The sequence below is a fragment of the Equus quagga genome, chromosome 17, assembly GCF_021613505.1.
Source record: "Equus quagga isolate Etosha38 chromosome 17, UCLA_HA_Equagga_1.0, whole genome shotgun sequence".
Lineage (NCBI taxonomy): Eukaryota > Metazoa > Chordata > Mammalia > Perissodactyla > Equidae > Equus > Equus quagga.
In genome coordinates, this window is record NC_060283.1 from 40,105,391 (window position 1) to 40,128,465 (window position 23,075).

Below are 23,075 nucleotides of genomic sequence, written 5' to 3' on the forward strand. Positions count from 1 at the left end.
GCTAGGTCAAGCTCCCTCCCCAGCCCGTGCGGGTGCACAGGACACTGGAGCCGACAGCCCCACGCTGCGGATCCTCGCGTGGGTGCAGACAGAATCAGGCGTGCACACGTCTGTGCAGAAGGAAGCCACCCGCCCGGTCGGATCGGGGGACGTTCTGTGCGGACTACGCAGGCTGAGCGCGCTTAGAGCCACAGTGGCGGAGACATGTGCGGTGGCCACCTCAGACCCGCATGGGCACCCGTATCTCGGGCCTGACCTGTAGATCACCTCCTTCGCGTTTTGCTCTCAAACACACCCTCAGGCGAAAGGCTTGCGCTCTCCGGTATAGGACTTGCGCTCCCCCCTGAGGCCCCGGGCGAACCTCGCTCTCTCAGCGTCTCCTGCCCGGACCTCCCGCCCCAGCCTCTGCCTCCCCAACCTAAAGGCTCAGGTGCGGTCTGAGCTCCCGCCCCAGCCAGCGAGAGAAAGGTGGAGCCGTAGTGCCAGGCCTGCGCCTGTCAGGTGCCCAGGGAAGAGTTTGGCAACAAAGATCTGCGTGGATTTCGGGGTGTGCCACCTTTCTGGCTGTGTGACTTTGGGTAATTGATTTCATTCCTCTGAGCCTGTCTTTGCACCTGCAAAGAGGGAAACGGATCCCTTCCAGAGAGAGCGCTTGTGCGCAAGGCATCCAGAGCCCCAACGCTTGGCAAGCCCGGGCGCGCGCTCGCTGCAAATGAAGTTCCCTTGTGCGCGCGGCTTTGCAGCTCAGAGTGCAGCCGGGAGAGAGCCAGCCGAACCGCGGGATCCCTCCCGGGTGGGATGAGGGTGGGGGCAGAGGGGGAGCCCCCGCGGCCCCCTCCCAGCCCTCGGCGCGCGTGCCATTGGCCCGGGCAGCCCAGTGGGCGGGAGGATGACATCAGCGGCAGGTTGGATTATAAAGGCGCGAACGGAGCCGCGGGCTCAGAGCGCACCCAGCCGGCGCCGCGCAGCACTGGGACCCGCGCCTGCACCGCAGTCCGGCCAGCCTGCTCCGCGCCCGCCTCCTGCTCTGCTCGCCAGCCCCGCGTGCCCTCGCTGCCGCCGGTCTGCGCCCCTCGACCCTACGGGCACCATGCACCTCTCCCAGCTGCTGGCCTGCGCCCTGCTGCTCACGCTGCTCTCGCTCCGGCCCTCTGAAGCCAAGCCCGGGGCGCCGCCGAAGGTGGGTGCTGTCGCGGGGACGTGGAGACCGTGAGGGGCTGTGGGAGACCTGGGGATCTAGGAGGATGCGGCGCGCCGGAGCGAGCAGAGAGGGCGGGAAGGCGGCGCTCTCCCCTGAGATATGCGCAGGTGAGAGCCGGGAGCCTCGAAGCCCGGACTCCGGGGTCTCCGTCTCCAGCTGCGGAGAACGTCGACAAATGCGCAAGCCCTACCCCAGTGTGGCCAGCCGGGCAAGGGACATCGGAGGGGAGCGGGGGCAAGGGTATCCCCGAAGGAGCGGACAACGGCGGCCGCGCGGCAGGTGGATACAGGGCCGAGCTGTTCCGGCATCGGTGGGCGCGCTCAGGGCTCGGAAGGGACAAACCGCGCTGGCGGGCGGGCGCGTCCGGCTGGAGCATCAGGGGCCCAGCAAAGTCCCCCGCGCTGCCGCCGTGTGTCCCTTCACCCACGCGCTCTTTTCCTCCACAGGTCCCGCGAACTCCGCCGGGGGAGGAGCTGGCCGAGCCCCAGGCTGCGGGCGGTGGACAGAAGAAGGGCGACAAGACCCCTGGAGGCGGCGGCGCCAACCTCAAGGGCGACCGGTCTAGACTGCTCCGGGACCTGCGCGTGGACACCAAGTCTCGGGGGGCGTGGGCCCGCCTTCTGCACGAGCACCCCAACGCGCGCAAATACAAAGGAGGCAACAAGAAGGGCTTGTCCAAGGGCTGCTTCGGCCTCAAGCTGGACCGGATCGGCTCCATGAGCGGCCTGGGATGTTAGAGCGGCGACCCCTGGCGGCGGTGAGTACCACCAACCCTGGCCGCCGGGCGCTCCCTCACGCCCAGCTCCCCCGCGGCTCCTGCCAGAACCAACCATATCCCCCGCCCGCAGGCCCGTTCCTCTCTGGTCCCCTGGCCCTGGGACCGTTCCATCTCCCAGCCGACCTTTGGAGGGGAGCCAGAGGATCTGGGCTCGAGATAGAATGTGCGTGCTAGGCATTTGCCCCCAAACCCATTTATCTTCCCATTTTACAGATAGGAAAAGTGAGGGATAAAGTGGTCAGGGACCTTTGGCAAGGTCAGAAATGTCTCAGCATGGATGAACCCACCTGGCTTCCTCTGGAAAAGCAGAGATAGCTTGGTGGGGTCCCACTCTCCCCAAGACCACGAGGGAACCAGCAGCACTGGCTCCCATCCCCAATTGGGGGGCTTGAGGGGAGACTGTGGGTTGGTGGAAGCAGAGGAGGAAGGGCGTGCACAGAAGCCAGGGTAAGTTTATCTGCCAGCCACTGCATCATGGGGCCTGGGCAGTAGGCAGCCCAGAGGTCAGGATGGCTTCCTGGGTCTGTTGTCCCTGAAGTGGGACAGACTTGGAAGCGTACCTGGCCTCTCGCAGTAGAGAGAATACCCCTTTGTTGGCATCACCAGGGAGCTCTTCTGCCCCAGAGCATTCTGATTCTCCTCCCTCTTCTCAACTGTGGCTGTGGACAAACTGGTCTGTCCAGGGTCCTGATGCTGCTGCACCCGTGCGACTCCGGGATCGGACCTCAGTGTTTGTGGCACTCTTTCAGGGCAAGAAAAAAGGAACTAACATAAATCTTACTTCTTTCCCCCAACCTTGAACTCAGCATGTCCCAAACTGAGCTCCTCACCAACCTCCCCACCCTCATCATTCCGGGGCTCCCTCTTTCTAGCATGGCCTGCTTGTCCTCCACCAGGACTGGAAAACCACATGCTACCTTCAGCCCCTGCCAGTTGTTGCATCCCGGCCATGTCCTGCCGCACGGGTCCCCCCTCCTCTCCATTCCTGCTGCCCATCAGTGCCCGTGGAAAAACAACATCCCAACCTCAGAAATGGGCATTCAGGTGCTTTAGGATCTGACCCCAGCCTTTTCCTGCAGCCCCATCCCACGCCTGTCTGTCCCACTCCAGGCCATAGGGAAGCTGCTCTCTCTCCCAAACAGCTTTATCAGTGTCCACGCTGTCTTCCCCCAGAGGGCTCTTGTTGCCAGCGTGTTGCCTAAGCCTTTTTTACAGCATGGACCACTCTTCACCTGAGCTATAGTTGCTTGGGAACCTTGTCACCTCCCCAAATTAACTCATGAGTGACTTTAGGGCCAGGCACCAGCCTAAGGTGGTCTGGGACCCGCAGCACCCCTAAAGGGGCTCTTAAAAGGGTTTGCCAGTGACCAGAGAACCCTGCCCCACCTGGCTTAGGGGCACTCCTCTCCCACCACCCTAGGTTTTAGCTGGTGCCCCTCTTTCTGCAGCCAGGCGTGACCACGCTGTGTGTTCCTCCCCAGTTCTTCAGGGGCTTCAGTGTCTGAGAACCCGACTCACCCCTGCACAGGGAGTGATGGTTCTGGCACTTGGGGTCCCACCTTTAGTAGCTACCACTATAGTGGTCTGCTCTTCTCTCCTGTCTAAACAGCAAAGAGATGGAGGCACAGGACTCGAATTTTCAGTTTGTGATTTAAGCACCAAGCTCAGACTTGAGAATCTAAACAAATGTTGGCTAACCTTCTATGGATTAGTGCCTGGTATGCCCGTTCCCAGAGGCTCTGTGTTCTTGGATGTGGCTGCTTGTGGGTCCCAGGTGATGGCCCAATGGGTGGTAAGAGGTGCTGGGTACGAGGGATCCAGATGGCTAAGACTTCCCGACCCCTTTGACCATGGAAGTCTGTCCACCTCCTAGAAGTTCTCTTAGCTGATCATCCATCTCTGATCCTTTCACCTTCTCAACCCCATCCTCCCCTCCACCCCCATGAGAATGCAGAAGCTCCTTCTGTGCCTCCAGCCTTCCAGTGGAATGCCCAGGGTGTCTCACTGTCCGGGCTCAACAGAAAGAGCTTAGATTTTTCACATTAATAAAAACTCTTCTGGGCTGGCCCAGTGGCACAGCAGTTAAGTTCACACATTCTGCTTCAGTGGCCTGGGTTCGCTGGTTCAGATCCTGGGTGCAGACCTATGCACCACTTGTCAGGCCATGCTGTGGCAGGCGTTCCACATATAAAGTAGAGGAAGATGGGCATGAATGTTAGCTCAGGGCTAGTCTTCCTCAGCAAAAAAAAAAAAAAGGATTGGCAGCAGATGTTAGCTCAGGGCTAATCTTCCAAAAAAAAAAAAAAACACTCTTCTGAGGTCGTGGCCATTTCCTCACTCAGGAGTTGACTTGACTTTGGCTCTGAACAGCCACCATAATGACTGTCGCTGATGGTTATAGGTCTTGATTATAAAATAATAACAGAGATGATGGCGTATGGCTGATGCCTGAATGAACACCTTGCCCACGGGCCCCAGGGACATCACAGACGTCTGTCATCTGTTTAAACACATGGGACGGCCAGAGGAGGGAGTTGGGGAAGAGTATCAAGCACTGAGGCCTGGGGTCCCTCTTCGTGTGCTGTCCTCTGGGAGGGCTCTGCACCATCTCAGGAGGATGCCTTCCTCTGGCCCCGGAGCACCCCCATGCCTGTGGGCGGAGACCGGGTAGAGCCCTCATCCAATGACTCTAAGAACTCTCAACCCAGCAAACCCAGCGCCACCATTTTCCTGGGGCTGCTGTCAGACACCATTTCCTCTGCTTGAAGGGGACCCTTTCCGAGGCAAAGCCAGCCTGGGAAGGAGGCACTGTTTACTGAGTGGCAGCAGTGACCCAGACATTGTGCGAGGCCCCCTGCAAGGTGCCTATTATCCCATTTTATAGGTGAGGAAAGAGATACTTAAGCCACCCGGGGCCATCCAGGCAATAAATATCAGAGGTGGGACCTGAGCCCAGAATTCCCGACGACTCGGATGTTTCTCTTCCCCTGCCCTCCACTGTCACCCAGACATGTAACGCCAAAGCCGAGGCGAGCACCAGACCGAGGGTTTGTGTAGTATCCGAAAAGGGAGAGGGGCGTTTTCCATTCCCTTTCGAGTGTGGTGTCTCACCCAGCGAGTGCCGAGGGCCAGGCTGGCAGTCAGCCTGAGGGGAGGGGGGCTGGCAGACATTCTGGTTCCACCTGCTCTGGGGCAGGAAGTGCGGAGGACGTGCAGGAGACAAGATGAGGGCCTGGAAGGGGCCCTTTCCCTGGACGGGAGCCTTCATCAGGGCTGTAGGGCAAAGGTAGAGGGATGTTACTTCATGCTGCTGCAGGAACAGGAGGAAGGTTCTAGAACGGCCCTGCAGGCTGAGTTTCTCAGCTAAGGGGCCAGAATTGAGTGTCCCGTGTCCCCTCTGTATTTCAGGATTGGGAACTTGCTCCATTGTGCTGAGGTCATCCTTGGTCATCAGCCTCCCGGCATCTGGAAGCACTTCCAACGCAATGTGGCTTTTACATTTCTTTTTTTTTTTTTTTCCTGGTACTGGGAATACACAACACCAGCTGTCTTATTATTTGGGGAGGGGGGTATGAGTTTATTGTTTGTTTTTTTTGAAAATGAAAAATAAAAAGTTTATATTATATATATATTATATACATGAAACACGCACCTACACCACGTGATGACAAGGGACAGTTTTTAAGAGACTGACAAAACCAGCTGTAAAACATTGCTGTTTGTAAATTCATGTCATGCCTAAATGTATTTATGTTGTAAAGCTATTTATATTGTTTATAAAGAGATATTTATAAAAATTTTATTTATGTAACTAAATGAAAGAAGTCAATCATTGTAATGTTTCTGTCTTAACTAGTTGGAAAATGTAAAAAAAAAAAGTCATTCCATGAACATCTTGAAAACTGTCTTTATTTACTCGGTTTTATTTTTAGGAATTAGTCTGAGGAAGAGGGAGAATGTGAAGAGAAGGCTTTTGCCTCTAAATAGATCTTACAGCCAGGTTTCCAATTCTGGATTAATTGGTATCAGCATCCCCTGGGAAGCTTGTTAAAAGTACAGATTCCTGGGCCGGCCGGTGGCGCAGTGGTTAAGTGCGCACGTTCCGCTTCGGCAGCCCGGGGTTCGCCGGTTCGGATCCTGGGTGTGGACATGGCCCCGCTTGGCAAGCCATGCTGTGGTAGGCGTCCCACATATAAAGAAGAAGATGGGCATGGATGTTAGCTCAGGGCCAGTCTTCCTCAGCAAAAAGGAGGATTGGCAGTGGTTAGCTCAGGGCTAATCTTCCTCAAGAAAAAATAATCTTAATTAAAAAAAAAAAAAAAAGGTACAGATTCCTGCCCCCACCCGCCCCCTGATCCACTGAATCTGAGTCTCCTGGGATGGGATCGGCCACGTCCAGCTTGGCGAGGTCAGGAAGCTCCAACTAGAACACCTGACAGCCGGGAAGTCAGAGGCTGGTACAATTAAAATTAACTTAATTTAATTAATTTTGAATTTAGCCGGCTGAGGGTCCTCTAAATTCTACGCCTTCTCTCTGTTATTAAAAAAAGAAAGAACTGAAAACTTCCCTTTCGTTTGGGGGAGATTTAGAAGGTTTCTGTATATCATGCAGAATTGGTCAGGTTACCTTGCGAATCTTGGCAACTGTGTTTCACAGACCTTCTCCCGGAAGCACAGGATGGTCGTTTCTGCCTCACTGTCAATGCCACGGTCAGAGGGGCCAGAGGCAATGACCTCAGAGGAAGAGAAGATGTGATCGGGTTTCACATTCGGAAAGTGGTGAGCCTGCCAGGGCATTGTGGTTTTTCTTTTCATTTGAAGCCACTAACAATTATGGTTTCTATGCCCCACGGAGCTTGAATATGAAATTATGGATATTTAGAATCTCTTTTCCTGAAACCAGCAGGAAACTTTAAATAATTCCAAGATAATCTTGCTGCTCCTGGGTACGGTGACACCCCTGAGCAGCCTTCACCATCTGTCTTCTGTCCTCCGTCTGGGGAAAGCAGAAACATAAAGAGCCTTTTGGGCTGGTTACAGCAGGTGGGTGCCACCTCGCTCAGGGGAATTGGGAACACTGTGGCCCCGAGGTCACGGGGTCAGTTCCAGAGGAAGATGAGCACTGGAGGAGGTGGCCGGTGACACCTGGCCTTTCTGCTGGCATCCGAGCCCCGTGACCTTTGTTGGCTCCACCAGCAGGTTCTAAGGTGGGTGGGCGGCCAACACAGTGACCTCACCCAGAGGTCATGATTCAATGGAGGAAGGTTCAGGCCCTTCCCACCCCCTCAACTTCTGCCACTGCCCCGGGGGACTGCTCATTGTCCTTCCCTGGACCCAGTTAACTAGTCTGGGGTGAGCTATCTTCCCATGACTCATCCTGCCTCTGTGGCTCAAAACTTAGGTGCCCATGTCCATGACGGTGAGGGGCTCCAGCACCCAGGCCTTGCCAGGGCCTCTGTTCACTGTGCTGTCTGCCGACCGTGCCAGGGGAAGCTGAGCGCGCTGCAGAAGCAAGAGGGAGCAGGAAGGCAGGCGGGGACACTGTGGGCTTTGCTGGTGGCGAGGCAGGCACAGCTTCCCAAAGCCCAGAGACACAAGGGGCAGAGAATTCTGGGATTCAGGGAGCCACCACCGGAAGCTAAATGTTTTCCCTGTGGACAGTATCTGGCTGCTACTAACCCACTAGGACCCTTTCAACCAAGCTACACACATTCTCCTCCAAGCAGCTCTCATCCGTGAATTAGCCCTCAGATGACACACACAATGCTCTGTTCCCAACTTCAGCCCTCAACCTGTCGGCTTAAGATGTTGCTAGACAGCCAGTCCTCCTCTGATGTGCAAACCTGATGTGCTCTCCTTCCTCGGGAGGGACTAGGATGTGTCAGCCCAGTTAGGAATTTCTGCTGGATGCCAGGAAGGATGGACAAACATTCCACAAGTAACAAGAAAAGTTTGGAACCTCCAGAGATTACCTCGGTGGTATTACCCCAAGAGCTTCCAGTCCTCTGGTCTGTATCTTGGCCTCCTCCCTTGCCATGAGCATCTCCCCTCCAAAGCTGCCTGGAGAACCTGCAGCTTCTCTCCCATGTGGGCTGATCACAACAGCCAGGACCAGCCCGGGGGATGGCTGCAGGGATGGGGCTCGCTGGGTCCCCCTCCTCCAGGACAGGGTGGACACCTCTGTGGTGCCAGAGGGTTTCCCGTGAAGGGCCAGCTGGGTTGGGCAGAGGCAAAGAGAGTTTCAGGTGCCCGAAGGCCTCAGGCGTGGGGATGTCCCAGAGGGAGCCACTGCCTTCCCTGAAGTGCTTGGTTCTTGGGGAGTCTGGGTGGGGCTAGGGGAACCTGCCTGGGTGAGATCCCTGGTGCTGTATCTGGTGACATGTAGGAGCTGGGCCCAGCAGGACTGGGCCCAAGAGCCCCACTTTGGACTCCTGAACATGCCTGGAGGGTTTCTGCCCAGTGCTCTGAATGTCAACGTGAAGAAATGCACTTGAGAACTCAAGCCCACATCAGGGCCTTATGTAGAGAGGTACCACCCCTGCCCCCACCATGGAGGTGATGGAGGTGATGGAGGCTCGGCCGGGCGGGGTCCAGGAGCCTACCTTCCTCCCACTGCCCGAGATGTGGGAGGGCCTCCCCTGACAGCCTGGACACCACAGGCATGGTCCAAAATGGGGCTGCACACAAGCAGGGGAGCTTCTAGGGGTGATCAGAGAGGCCACAATATCCGGACATGGCTAGAGCCCCGCTCTTCCAAAGGAAGAGGTCTTAGCCCAAGCCAGTGCTAGGGGGCAGAAGAGGAGCCCCCACGCTCAGTCAGGGACAATGCAAGGGAGGAGGCTGGCCCTGGGTTGCAGCTGGGTGGAGGGGTCATCCCTCAGGAGCTGTGCCAGCCTGAAGGACGCAGACCCCAAAGCAGGACGGAATCAGGAAGGAAGACCACCAGAAGCCAACCAGCAGGGGAGCCTGGGGGATGTGGCTCACAGGAGTCGGCCTGCCAGGGTGGGAGAGGGTGAGGCAAACAAAATCAACAGCACAGGAGGTGTCGGTTTGAGGCTGGGGTCCGGCATCTCCTCCAGCAGAGATGAGGCCACAGCAGGTGTCAGGGCTAATACCTCCCTAGACGCAGTCACTTGTCTTGGTTGCAGGAGACTGAGATTGACTGGGTCAGAAGTGAGGGCACTGTGTGACCGGCAGCTCTGGACCTGGGAGTGGTCCCACATTCATAGCTTTACTGAGCTCATCTGGAGGGTCAATGGTCCTCCCTCCACGCCCCACAGGGAGTGCCCATCAGTAAGTGTCCCCGCCCTGATGGCAGATTGCCTGATGCTCTCTATCCTTTCCTAGCCCAGACCCCAGACAGATGCCATTTCCACAGGGAAGGGACAGCAGCAGAAAGGGTACCGGGTGAGCCCCCACCAGTTCCCCCAGGGCAGTCTCAGACATGAAGTCCCCTGCCTGACCCCAGCATAGGTAGACTTCCCTGTCCCCACCTCCATGGTCTACTCTGTGTCCTGTTCTAGAATTTGAGGTTTTGTGCTTCCCAGATTAGGTCTTTCACTGCACCTGTTCTCCTCTTAACTGCCTCCAGTGGGGCCTTTGAGGTCACCGTAGCGTTTTCTGGATTTTTCATTTCTTTGTAAGTTTTCCGTATCTCATTCTTTTCCGCTTTTGTCTCATCATGTTCCCTTTCCAACTCACTCTGTTGGCTTTTCATTTTTGTTCCTCATTCATGGAAACCACGTCCTGCTGCATTCTATGTAGGATGCACCACAATTGCCTGAAACCTTCTTCTAGATCTTTCTGCAGATATATTTCGGAGGTGTTTCCTCTGCACATCCTGAAGGTGTGTGCGAACGTCACATCTCACTCGGTTATTTTTGTGATTTTTCAGTCTGTGCTTAGTTGGAGAAGGATGTTGGGAAAGTGATGGAATATCAAAAATGGCAGGAAAATAGCCTGCCCGTCATACGGAGGATCACCTAGGAGCTCAGAGAGTAGCTGCCCAGCTTCTGGTTGGCGCAGACCCCCGGGGCTCTGAGTGGAGACAAGAGAGTGGGGAGGTGGTTGCGTTTTGCTCGTCCCTCATGGAGGCATTCGGCCCGTGGGCCATAAGCTGAGGCTGGGGGAGCTGTTTCTCTCTCCAGAACCTTATTTATTTTATTTTATATTTTTTAAAGATTTTATTTTTCCTTTTTCTCCCCAAAGCCCCCCGATACATATTTGCCTATTTTTAGTTGTGGGTCCTTCTAGTTGTGGTATGTGGGACGCCGCCTCAACATGGCCTGATGAGCGGTGACATGTCCGTGCCCAGGATCCAAAACAGCGAAACCCTGGGCCACTGAAGTGGAGCGGGCAAACTTAACCACTCGGCCATGGGGCCGGCCCCATCTCCGGCACCTTATTAAAGCCAGTTCTTCCTGATTCTGGCATCACATTGTCTGTCTGTCTCACTTCGGATTGTCATGAGTTTGGGTCCTCATCTAAGCCTTCCTGTATATACTGCCCTCTCCAAAACCGGCTTTGGATCCAGGAACTGTTTTGCTAACAAATTACATTCAGATTTGTGAGGAGCAGAAGTTCAACTATTTCATTAATGTTTTTTCCTTTTTCAAGATATGAGGATGGAAGCTCTTAATTAATTCCATTATTTTGCTATTTTATACTCTATTTTTGCTTATATATTTCTTACTTAATGTTATTTATATTGGTTTCCTTAACACTTCTCTGTACCTTTTCTAAATTCTTAAATGAACTCTTATTTCTGAGTGTGGCTGTATTCATGCCCCAAAGTTTTAATATATGACAGTCTCACTTATTTTCTAAATAGTCTGTTGACTTGATTTTTTCCCTAACAATTCCAAGTGGGATTTAATTTTTCTTAATTTATATTATTAATTTTAGCTTTATTGATATTAGCTTTTGTGCTTGTACACTTTCTGGTTTATTAAATTATTCATCCCTATGTTTTAATCAATTCTGTAAACGTTATGTGAATACTTTGAAAATGAGATGAATTCCTATTTGCACAGTTTGAAATTCTGTAGACATTCAATCCATTTTACCTTTTATATTACCATGTCCAAATCTTTTGATCCCTTATTAGGTTCACTGAAGACTGGTAATGATGTTGTAAAAATGCATTGGGATTTGTTTTTATCTATTTGTCCTTACATTTTAATAGTTATTAGTTGTTATTTATTCAGTAATTAAAGGTTCGGTATTAATATATGTATTAGATAGAATATACGAGGTTTGCCTGTGGTAACAAACAACCCCCAAATCTGATAGCTTAAAGATTTCTTTCTTGCTGGTGCAATGTCTGCCGTGGGTCTGGGCAGCCCTCCAGGGGAGCTCCTTAATGAACAACGGCTCAGCGTTGCACCTCCAAGTCCAGGAGTGTCTCCTTGATTGACTGGGCATGGAAGAGAGCATGCTGGGAGGTCAAGCTGTCAAGGGCATCTACCCAGACGTGACACCTGAGATTTACATTCACATGTCATAGGCCAAAACAGGTCACACGGCTGCATCTTACTCTGAGGGCCTGAAGACGTGTGGTCCTCCCTGTGCCCAGAAATGGAGGAGACCTTCATTTCAGCCAACAGCAGCACGCCTGCGCTGATAGGCAGCTGCCACCCAAAGAGCTCTTTCATCGTGTGCTGTGCACTCTCTAGTAAATTCTATTTTATCTGATGCAAACATTATCAGCCCTCCTTGATTTTTATTTCTGCTTGATATCTTTGCCCAAGCTTTGCTTCTTTCCCTTTCTGTGTAATTTTTTAAATTTTGTTGTGTTTATGATGTATTAGATTAAAATATATGTAATTTGAGACATTTTGCATTTTAATAAGGAAACCTAGATTGCTCACATTTATTGTCATTATTGCTTATGCTTGAGCCAACTTCTTCATCTGAATCTTGATTTCATGTTTTTTAAGGTTCTTTAATTTTTTTTTGGCTTGTATTTTCTCATTTTATTTTATGATCTAAGTTTCTTAACACGGAAAAGTATAAAGATGAAAACAGAAATTAACTATACTTATACCACACACATAACCCCGTGTTGACTAAAAATTAAAATACAAGTAATACACATTTATGGTAGGAAAATTCAGATAGTTCAGAGTTACAAAATAAAAAAGGGAAGTCTCGGGGTGAGTGGTTAAGTTTGCACACTCTGCTGCGGCGGCCCAGGGTTCAGATCCCGGGCGCGGACATGGCACCGCTCGTTAGGCCACGTTGAGGCGTAGTCCCACATCCCACAACTACAGGGACCTGCAACTATGATATACAACTATGTACCGGGGCAGGGGTGGGGGGCGGTTGGGAAATAAAGCAGAAAAAAAAAAAAAAAAGATTGGCAACAGTTGTTAGCTCAGGTGCCAATCCTTAAGGAAAAAAAAAAAAGGAAGTCTCATCTCCTGCCTTCCATAATTCCTCTCTGCAAAGCTTAACAAGTGTTAAGTCTTTTTAAAGAACAGTTTTATTGAGATACAATTCACATACTAAGGTGTACAATTCAATAATTTTTAGTATACTCCAAAAAGTGTGCATCCGTTAACCATTTTTTTAACTGAGGCCATAATAGTTTGTAACATTGTGAATTTCAGTTGTACATTACTATTTGTCAGTCACCATATAAGTGCACTCCTTCACCCCTTGTGTCCACTGCCCCCTCCCCTTGGTAACCACTGAACTGTTCTCTTTGTCCCCGTGTTTATCTTCCACATATGAGTGAAATCATACAGTGTTTGTCTTTCTCTGTCTGGCTTATTTTGCTTAACATAATACCTTCTAGGTCCATCCATGTTGTTGCAAATGGGACAATTTTGTCTTTTTTATGGCTGAGTAGTATTCCATTGTATATATATACCACATCTTCTTTATCCAATCATCAGTCAATGGGCACTTGGGTTGCTTCCATATCTTGGTTATTGTGAATAATGCTGCAATGAACATAGGTGTGCATGAGTCTCTTTCAATTGTTGATTTCAAGTTCTTTGGATAAATACCCAGTAGTGGGATAGCTGCATCATATGGTATTTCTATTTTTAGATTTTTGAGAAATCTCCACACTGTTTTCCACAGTGGCTGCACTAGTTTGCATTCCCACCAGCAGTGTATGACGGTTCCCTTTTCCCCACATCCTCTCTAACATTTGTTGTTTTTCGCCTTCATGATTATAGCCATTCTAACAGGTATAAGGTGACATCTTAGTGTAGTTTTGATTTGCATTTCTAAGGTTCTTTAATTTTTTTGTTCCTTTTTATTTAAATTTTTTTTCTGTAGACTGTTGCGCTTACTTTTATCTTCTGCAATGATTTGGAAAGTGGACATCCTGCATTTAATTCTGTTAGAGGTTCCATTTTGCTTTTCATGAAAATTATTAAACCCACATTTATATTATTATCAAAATCAAAATCACAAACAACAACTTCCGGCTCCTTCCCAAGGAAAACAAAGAATTTAGTCCATTTGCTTCAGCCCCTGCATCGTCTGCCCTTCCTGGGTCTCGCTTAACGTAATCTGAGAACACTCTCATTAGCTGGACCGTTAAAATCACGAAGACCTCCTCTCCCCCAAATTCCTTTAGCTTTCTTTTCGTTGCCCCATTTCCATCAGATATTTAGACTTTCGACTCTAACCCTCTCCCGCAGACGGGGCCCCGTGGCACACTTATCTCCTAATCTGGGCTGGTTTGCCTGCCCACCCGCAGGCCCGGGGTTTGGATTTCAGCCCCAGTGTGTGGTGTGTGCGTGTGTGGGGTGGGTGTGCAGGGCGGTGTAGGGGCGGTTGGGGCGCTGCGCATCGTACCGGGCGGCAGAGGCCGCGCTTCCTCGCTGGAGTTGTCGACACCCCGCTTTCCCGAGCTGTGGAGCCGGCACCGGGTCTGCGCCGTGTCCCCGGGAGGAACACGCAGCTGCCGCGCGTGGCTCCTCTGGCCCAGGAAGCGCAGATCCGGAGCTGGAGAACAGACCCGTCATCTCCGCGGCTGGCGGGCTCTCCGAGGCCTCCCTCCGGGGTCTCCACTCCCTTCATCTCATCTGCTGGGGAGCTCCGTGACGGCCTTGAGGCTTCTGGTGTGAGCAGGACAAAACAGGGTTCCCGCTGTCCTGTTTGTATGGTCAAGCGGGGTCAGAGAAGGCGCTCCACACCCGGATGGACACCAGGGGGCGCCACGGCTCGGGAAGGAGCAAGGGCTCCCCTGGGACAAAGGCAGGCCAGGCGGAGGATGCCGGCGAGAAAGGCAGGGCATCCAGGTCCCGTGGAGCGCCCGTGTATGAGGGCATGGACCCCAGGCGTGGGTGCTCAGGGCGGTGGAGGATCCCGGGTGGGCTTTGAGCCCTCAGAAGCGCTGGGGGCTCCCTCTCCTGGCTTGGTGCTCCGGTCAGTTGGTCTGTGGACACAGCCTGGGCGTCCTTCCTGGACACTGAAGGCCCAGTGCTGGGGTGAATCCGGGGTGTGAGCAAAGAGGGCCAAGGTAGGCTGGCTGCAGCAGCGGCCCCCGGGCTCCGACAGCGGAGACAGCCTGGGGGCCTCCGGACAGCGTCTGAGGACGGCGCGGCTGCTCAGGTCCTCCTCTCCGAGGCCTGAAGCGGCGATGCGCAAACCCGTGGGCTCGAGTGCCCCGTCAGTAAGAACTCGGGTATAGTTACTTATTTGTACGTTATACACATGTCCTTCTGTGTGAATAAAATATAAATTTCGTTAAATATAAGCAATGCTGTGTTAATAAAATTCTAAGATTTTATGTATATGTATATTCATACTTTCTTCCCAGACCCTGGAATAGATTACAGCCCCGCGTGCAGAGGGCCGGCAGAAGAGCCCGCAGGCCTTTCCACGGGAGGCCGGTCAGGGGGATGTCAGCCTCCTCCGTGATCCACATCTGCGAGAAGGGACGGGAGAGGAGGAGCTAAACTGAGGGAAAAGGTTTAGATCATCTTTTGAGGCTGGAAATGGGGTGACATCTGGCAGGATGTTTGCCAAATGGTGATAGCTATTATGTCTAGATGAGGGATTTCAAGTTGCTCTGACTTTTTATTTTTTGTACTTTTTGGTTGTACTTGCATTGTTTGCAATGAAGAGACAGTGTATATATATGTGTATGTATGTGTGTGTGTATGTATGTATGTACATGTATATATGTGTGTGTGTACATGTATTTATGTGTGCATACACACACATACACACACAAATGTTCATAGCAGCATTATTCATAGCAACCAAAAAGTGGTAACAACCCAAATGTCCATCACCTGGAGAATGGAGAAATAAAATGTGGTCTGTCCACACAACAGAATATTATTTGGCAATAAGAAGAAATGACGTACTGATACGTGCTACGACATAGATGGAACTTCAAAACATTCTGCTAAGTGAAAGAAGCTAGACACGAAAGGTCACATACTGTATTGTCCCATTGACGTGAAAGATCCCAAGCAGGCTAATCTGTAGAGACAGAAAGTGCGTCCTGAGTGGTTGCGGGGGCTGGAGAGGGAGGTGAGGGGACCGGGTGGTGATTGTGAACAGGGATGGGATTTGTTTGGGGTTAGGAAGACAGTCTTTACTTGATTTTGGCGATGGTTGCACAACTCTGTGAGTAAACTGAAAACTTGAAGTGTACACTTTAAATGGGCGAAGTGCATGGTATGTGAATTATATCTAAATAAATCTATTTAAAAAACAATAAGGTTATTTCAAAAGAGAGAAGAATTTCAAAATTTCAAGAAAGAAGACTCTTACGGGAGACAACGTGTGTCAGGGTCTGCTCTTGGCCCCTGGCACATGGAGAGCGAGGAGTCTATAAGACGAGGTGCCTGAACACCCGCCGCCTGAGCACCCAGGCTTCCCCAACTGTGGATGAAACGCCATCATTGGCGGTGATGCCCGGGTGACCACAGCCCGTAGCCTCCTGCCACCCACAGTAGTCATCCTGCTCATTTCAGAGAAACTCCAGAGGCACCACACGCTTTCTTCCCTTTTCCTCCGGGTTGACAGTCGATGGCTCACAAGTCCTCAGAGGGGACACTGGCCACTGCCACACTGTCAATGCCCCCCAGGGACAGTGCTCTGCTGGGCCCTGAGCTCTCTGGGTGCCCACATCTATGGCTGGGGTGGGAGAGGCTCTGCGTCCTGAAGCAGGGCTGCGGGGCCAGATCCAGGTCTGTGAGCTGCCCTGGCAGCTGCTGCCACCAGCCGCCCTGGCCTGTGGGCCTTGAAGCCAATGCATTGCGGGAAGAGGGCAGAGGCAGAGGGTGACAGATGGCCCCAGGCATTCCTCCCTTCCTCAACTTACCATGATGCATCCTTTGCATTGTCCTTATAGCCCACCCAACACCTCCAACACACCCTCAAAACTCCTTCTTCCTCCTTCAGCCAAGCAGCAAAGGTCTTTGTGCTGATCGACACCTACTAGACGGCCAGAAGGGCCATTAGCCCCCGGGGCCATAGGAGCCATCCCCCTGGAGCAGAGCCAAGATGCTGTGTTATCCGAAAGGGCAGAGATGGCGTCTCTGTTGTTTCTATGTTCCCAGCATCTAGCCCAGTTACTGGCACATCCTAGATCCTCGACGAAAGTTGTGGGAGCAGAGGGCCCCCTGGAGGCTCCAGTGCTGATCCCTGCATGTGGGAAGTTGGGCGACTCTCGCCGGCGAGACCCCTGGGGTGATTCTTAGGGGCCACTCACGGAAGGGACAGGAGGCCGTGAGCAGGCCACGTTCCGTTATCTGCAAGTGAAGCAAAAGGGGCTGGCTGGGGGGTCGGCTTCTGTCCCTTGAGATGGTCTCAGAAACAGAGCGTGCCCAGGGCAGCTCTCAGCTGAGGCACGTGAGTAAGGAGAGCCCCGCCAGGAAGTGCTCCGTCTCAGCGCCGGGCTCCCTCTCTGCACATCTCTGTGCTCCAAGGCAGCAGAGAAGGCTGCTCAGTGTGTTACCGCCCGTATCAACGTTCTAAGACTTCCTTTACAACCCTACAAAGCCCATTTTCCCCGGCGCACGGCCTCCATCTGTCTTCTGGCACCATTTCCGTTTTGCGGGCTTTTCCTGTGATGAGAAAGTCTCTCTGACCCTTCGCACTTCAGACATCTTAGGACATGTGTGGTTAAACAGTATCTTTGCCCCTCTGAGCCTCAGTTCCTTATCTGCAAAATGGGGATGACACCTAATTCAGAAGGCTGTGGGGAGGATCAGATGCCCCAGTGAGGCTCTTAGCTGTTGGCACAGTTAATAAACAGCAAGAAGGATAAAGTGTGCATGGCTACCCTGGCAAAGGGCACTGAATACAGGGGTGGATATGCAGCTCCTGGGTTATACTTATTTCAAGTGAAAACATATTTCCCAGAAACAGAATTCTAAGGAAGATACCTGAAAACATCTAAGTAGAACGGTTTTAACTCTAATCTAATGCAGAAGCAAAAGCTGCCTACCTGACCTTCCAAGCACATCCTGGGTCTGACCACATCATGCCTCTTTTCTGCTCCCATCCTGCTCAGGCCACCTCCGTCTCGTGCCTGGACAACCACCAGAGACTCCTCATGGGGCTCCCTGCTTCCAGTCTTACTCCTCTCTCTTCTCCACTTGGAAGCCCAAGTAGCTGTTCCCACCGCGGGGCCTTTGCACTTGCTGTTCTCTCTGCTGGACATTATTTCCCCAGATAGTTTCATGGTGCATTCACTTCCCCAACCATCTTATCTGGAACACCTTCCACCTTGCCATCCCACACACCGGGAACCCCCTTTATTTTTGTTCTGACATTATGTGCTTATTTGTTTACTGCTTGCCTTTCCCATTAAAATGTAAATTTCATCGGGGCAGGATTTTGTCTTGTTTAACTGGAAGTCCAGCGTCTAGACTCTAGAACACGAGTGCTCAATAGAGATTTGTCAAATGAATAATTCATCATGTGTACAGCTGAGTCTTGCATAAGCACTCAGTTACAAGCAAGTTAAAAAAACACATGAGTTGGGGCCACCCGGTGGCATAGCGGTTAAGTTCATGCCCTCCACTTCAGGGGCCCGGGGTTCGCCATTCAGACCTCTGCACTGCTTATCCAGCCATGCTGTGGCAGGTGTCCCACATATAAAGAGGGGAAGATGGCCACAGATGTTAGCTCAGGGCCAATCTCTTTCTCTCAAAAAAAAAAGTAATTTAATGGTAGTAACTTTTAGCCAGTTCTGAAAATCTAATCTGTCCTTTTAAATGTGCATCCTGTTAAAAACCCTGCAAAGTCCTGTGAACAGGAAGAGCGGCCTGGCTATATCAGGGAGGTGTCTGGAAACTTCCAAAGCTACTCAGAGACACCGCTGAGGTCTGAGTTGTTCTCAGAAAAGGGAGCTCAGGGCCATGAAGGAGAAAGTCAAAGGCTCCTGGGAGGCGGCAGGAAGCCAGATCCACCCAGTCAGTCCTGGACCCTGGTCCTTCTCTGGCAAGCTCTCAGGAAGCCCCAAAGGGCACCTCTAAGAAGGCCTTCCTCGCCTGGAGCCCTCTGTTCTGAGGTCAAGGTCGAGGCCCTCAGGTGCCAGAACAGCAGCCAAACCCTGTGTTTGAGGGGGGCAGAAAGAGAGGCAAATAACTGGCTCTGTTACAAGTTTCATTTTTTCAAAGTCAGTGGGGTAGTGCCTACATTTGTCAAGATCCATTGAAGTTCAAACTCATCGAACACTTCCAATGGGTACACTTACTATATTTAAATTATACCTCACTACAGTTGATTGGAAAATAACAACATGAAAGGTAACCAGAGGGAGGGGTGTCGCTGACGACAGCGGGGCTCTCAGCTCAGGTGACCCTCCGCGCGGAGAGAGAGGTCAGGGGCTGTAGGAGAATCAAAAGGAGGGAAGGGCTCACGTGGAGCTGTGTCCTGCTTCTTATAGAGTATAAATGTTTTCTATTTTGTATTACAATTTATGTTTTATTATAATATTAAACATTATAATAGAATATATTACATTAATATAAACATTATACTTATATAAGTTATTTTAATAGGAGACAATCTTTGTTGCTGACCCCAATGCTTTGACACTTTATGTTCCAAACAAAACAGGCACTGACCCAGACACACTGGGGGTCAAAATTAAGCAAGGACTAGGACGACAGCACAATTTGGTCCAAACGCGGCGGCATTTAAGTTTAGCCACTAATTCCCAGCATACCGTCAGTCATTCTTTATTAAGAAAAAAGAGCGGGGTGGGCGTCTAGCGAGGGCTTCTCATCTGCCGCACCTGCAGGTCCTTAGAGAATCTGACAGCGGAGGCCACAGGGGAAAACCACAGCCCGCTGGTGCCCTCTGGTGGTAAGGGGGCAGGACTGCATGGGATTCCGAAGGTTAAAGCCGGTGGTTTCGGACCCAGAGCTCTGTCGGATCTCTCAGAACACAGCGCCTGGGCCCCATCCCCAGTTTCTAATTTGGAAAGTCCGAGGTGGGGCCTGAGAATATGCATTTCTAGCAAGTTCCAAGGTGCCGCTGCTGCTGCTGTTGTTCTTGAGGCCATGCTTTGAGAATCACTGGTTTAGGTTTATCTACCCCACCACCTTGCTTCTCTCATATTAGACTGGACGCTAGGAAATTAATTAAAACAAGCATTTTTCTACATCTCAACAGTAGTTTATGGGAGACTTTTTTGATCTTGCAAATTCTGCAATGTGGTTATAATTTTTTTTTTTACTTGAGGAAGATTAGCCCTGAGCTAACATCTATGCCAATCTTCCTGTTTTGTATGTGGGTCGCTGCCACAGCACGGCCACTGATGAGTGGTGTAGGTCCACGTGGGGGGCCACTGAAGCAGAGACTGCAGACCTTAACCACTACTCTACCAGCCAGCCCCTAGCTTTTTTTTTTTAGCAAAACAAAAAGACCCAAAGCACATCCACTCTTGTTGGAGAATTGTCACACACAGTGCCCTTCCAAGAGGCAGGCACAGCCCACCTTTGTGAAGATGGACTGGGCACTTCAGACTGGGGCCCTCCTTTGCCTTTTTAATAGCCTTCCATCTGAGGCCCTGTTCTTGCACGGGAAGGATGTGGGCTGTGCCCTGACCCTGCAGGGCTGGCTCCCCAAATACGAGCTGGGCCCTGGAGGAGCCACCTCTCCTCCCACTGGGCTGGTGCTCTCGCCTTCTGCTGGGGGGACTCCAGACCCACTCCTCTTCTGCCCCCAGCAGGCCCTTGTTCTGCGTTTCTCCAGGCTGCTCCTCCAGGAGCTCTTGAGACCCAGGCCCAGCCCCCGCCCCACCTGTCTGCTGCTGGGTCAGACTGGGGGCTGCAGATGAGGACACGTGGCTCCCACTGGCTTTGCAGAAAGGAGAACTCCCAGACACCTCAGGGGCTGGAGAAGACAGGCTGGGGGGTGGGGACAAGGGCTTGGAATCAGCATTGCCAAGACCGCAGGGACTTTCTCTGCATCAACTCTCTGGCTCTCTCTGAGGGTCAGCTGGGTTCTCTTAGACCTGAGAGAACCGTGAACTTGGCAGTTCCCACACATCCCCCTTCCGGCTCTATCATCAGAAAGGACTGGGGGCTGGGGGACACTCTGGAAAGAAAAATCCCAAGGATGGACCCCAGTTGCCCTAGCTGGCGTCAAGGACCCACACTGAGCCAACTGACTGTGGCCAGAGTCCAGGCGGCTTGTGTTAGGCACCCCCTCCCCATGAGGACCACTTGCACTTGGTTGGCTGGGAGCAGGACTCACCCTCCCAAAGGGAGCTGGGCAGAAAGTGCTGCGTGGGAATGGGACACCATTCCCCTGGCTCCTAGGGGTTGGAGCTTGAATCCAGTCCCAAGGCAATGCCCACGGTGGCCCAGGTTCCCTCTGTGGTCGGCTCTCCCTTGTGCTGTGGCTGACATAACCCATCTGGGCTCTGCACATGGCTGCGCTGCCCCTTCCTGGACAGGTAGGGGCGCTAGAGAACAGGGATGCCTCCTGTTCAGAGCTCCCCACCCCTGACCAGAGCAGAGTGCCCCTCCCCCTGCAGGTGCTGGCAGGGTGGACTCTCCTCTTGGAGGACAGGGCTCCTGGAGGGCCTCAGGTGGCCAAAAGGTGAAACCGTCTCCCATCCCTACCCCTTCCTCACCGGAGGCCACAGACACCTTCCCACCTCTGCTGAGACTGGGGAGGTGAGGGAACCCCTGCTCTGGCTGATGCCAGGAGGTGGGCCTCCTGCCCATGAGGGCTGGGCCCTGACTGGAGGCATCTCTGGGCCTGCCGGTGACTAGTTCACAAAGGTGCATGCACCTGCTGGGGGCCCTGCCCAGGCTGCACGCAGCCCCAGACTGACACCCTATTCTGAGTCTCAGCCCCCAGCTTTCTCTCTCGGATGCTTGGTGGTTCCGGCCTCCTCCCCAGACAGAAGTGGTCGTGAAGGTGGAGCACTGTGCATCTTTGCCAAGCAGCCCAGCCCACAAGGCCCAGCCCGCAACCCAGCCCAAGACCTCCCCATGCACATGGTTCTTGCCCATAGATACTTTGCTGGGCCCCAGTGACCCACAAGCCAACCCCCCAGCTCACTGGAGAGCAGATCGAGAGGCAGGCACTGGCCTTGCCCACTACCCACAGCCCCCCAGTGGCTCCCGGAAAACCCCCGCTCTCCCTTTGAGCCCAGGCTGGGCCACGACTAGGTCTGGCCCTGCCTGCACGCTGGGCCCTGGACAGCTACACGGGCTGCTTGGAAGAACTCTGGCCTCTGGAAGCTGAGGAGCGGCCACACTAAGTGCAATTAATCACGGGCCCTCCCCAAGATCTGGGTCCCAAATGCAACTGACTGTTTTTGGAGATGGGTGGAGTGGCTGTAGACAGCTCCAGACTCTCCCATCGTTTCCAGATTTTCTCAGCAGCCCAACCATGTATGGGAGGCAGAATAACGATCTCCCAAAGAGGTCCACATCCTAATCCTGGAACCTGTGAATGTGTCACCTTACATAGCAAAAGAGACTTTGCAGGTGTAGTCACACCTCAAGGGGCCAGACCTTGAGATGGGGAAATGACCCTGGATTATCTGGTGGGCCCAATGTGATCACAGGGGTCCTTAAAAGGGGAGGAGGGAGGCAGATGAGTCCGTCGGGGGAGAGGTGGCTATGAAGGAAGGCACAGAGATGCAGTGTTGCTGGCTTTGAAGATGGAAGAAGCGGCCGTGGGAGGAAAAGTGGGTGGACTCCAGAAGCTGGAAAAGTCAAGGACACAGATTTTCCCCAAGAACCTCCAGAAAGGAACACAGCCCTGCCAACACCTTGATTCGAGCCCAGTGTGACCCAGGCTGGACTTCTAACCTGCCGAACCGTAAGATAAATGTGTGTGGTTTTAAGCCACTAAGTGTTGGTAACTTGTTACAGCAGCCGTAGGAATTGAATATGCTGTGACAGCCTGGAAAGTTTCTGAGCTGCCACAGAATTTAAAAACTTTTTCTAACAGTTTTACTGGGTTATCATACAATTCACCATTTAAAGTATACAAATCACTGTAAATTTTAAGGATGGGTTTACAACCTCTGGAAATGGTCTCCATTTAACCTCTTTTTAACCTCTGAAACATTCTTCATTAACAAACTCCAAATACATTTCCAGAGGCTTCTATAAAGTATGATTGCATCTTATCAGTGGTTATTAAATAAACGGCTGAAATCAAACAGCTCACCCTTGTCCAGTCGCGCGTCCTGAGGCCGAGGGTCAAGTCGAGCGAGAGGAAGCGAACTTGTTCTCAGCTTAACAGCCGGCAGCAGACACCATCTGGGGAGAGGAGCTGTCTTTCTATAGGAAAGCACCTGGACCAGTCGGGGGAGATTGAGAACATGGAAGCTGACGGGCATCCGGTCAGCAGAGCTGGCTGAGTGGTTCTGTCTGAGACAAGGAGGGGACTTGCTTTGCTCCAGAGATGGGGAGAGAGTGAGGACAGAGGGGACAGAAGCTGAGGGGAGGAGACGGCAGGATGGCCAGAGCCGGAGGATCACCTGGGCCAGCAAAGGAGGAGGTGGGACATCAACACAAAGGGGCAGCTCAGGGTCAGTTTGAAGCCGTGCTTGCTGAGACGTCAATCCTCCTCCCTTGTGGGTGGGCTCTTTGGAGGGAGGGGGACTCAGGGGAGGCCTGAGCCTTCCACTTTGAC

At 52.3% G+C, this 23,075-nt stretch overlaps 1 protein-coding gene across 1 annotated transcript; it reads left to right on the forward strand.

Moving 5' to 3' along the window:
• The first annotated feature begins 971 nt into the window (after positions 1–971).
• Positions 972–5,854, forward strand: NPPC (natriuretic peptide C). Its single transcript, XM_046644403.1, has 3 exons — positions 972–1,180; positions 1,648–1,958; positions 5,388–5,854. The coding sequence occupies exons 1-2, from the start codon at positions 1,091–1,093 to the stop codon at positions 1,936–1,938; spliced, it is 381 nt and encodes a 126-aa protein (XP_046500359.1). The 5' UTR covers positions 972–1,090; the 3' UTR covers positions 1,939–1,958; positions 5,388–5,854.
• Positions 5,855–23,075: the final 17,221 nt, after the last annotated feature.

Coding starts and splice junctions, on each gene's coding strand:
- NPPC (XM_046644403.1), top strand. CDS start 1,091: ATGCACCTCTCCCAGCTGCTGGCCTGCGCCCTGCTGCTCACGCTGCTC. Junction 1,181..1,647: donor AGCCCGGGGCGCCGCCGAAG/GTGGGTGCTGTC, acceptor TTTCCTCCACAG/GTCCCGCGAACTCCGCCGGG.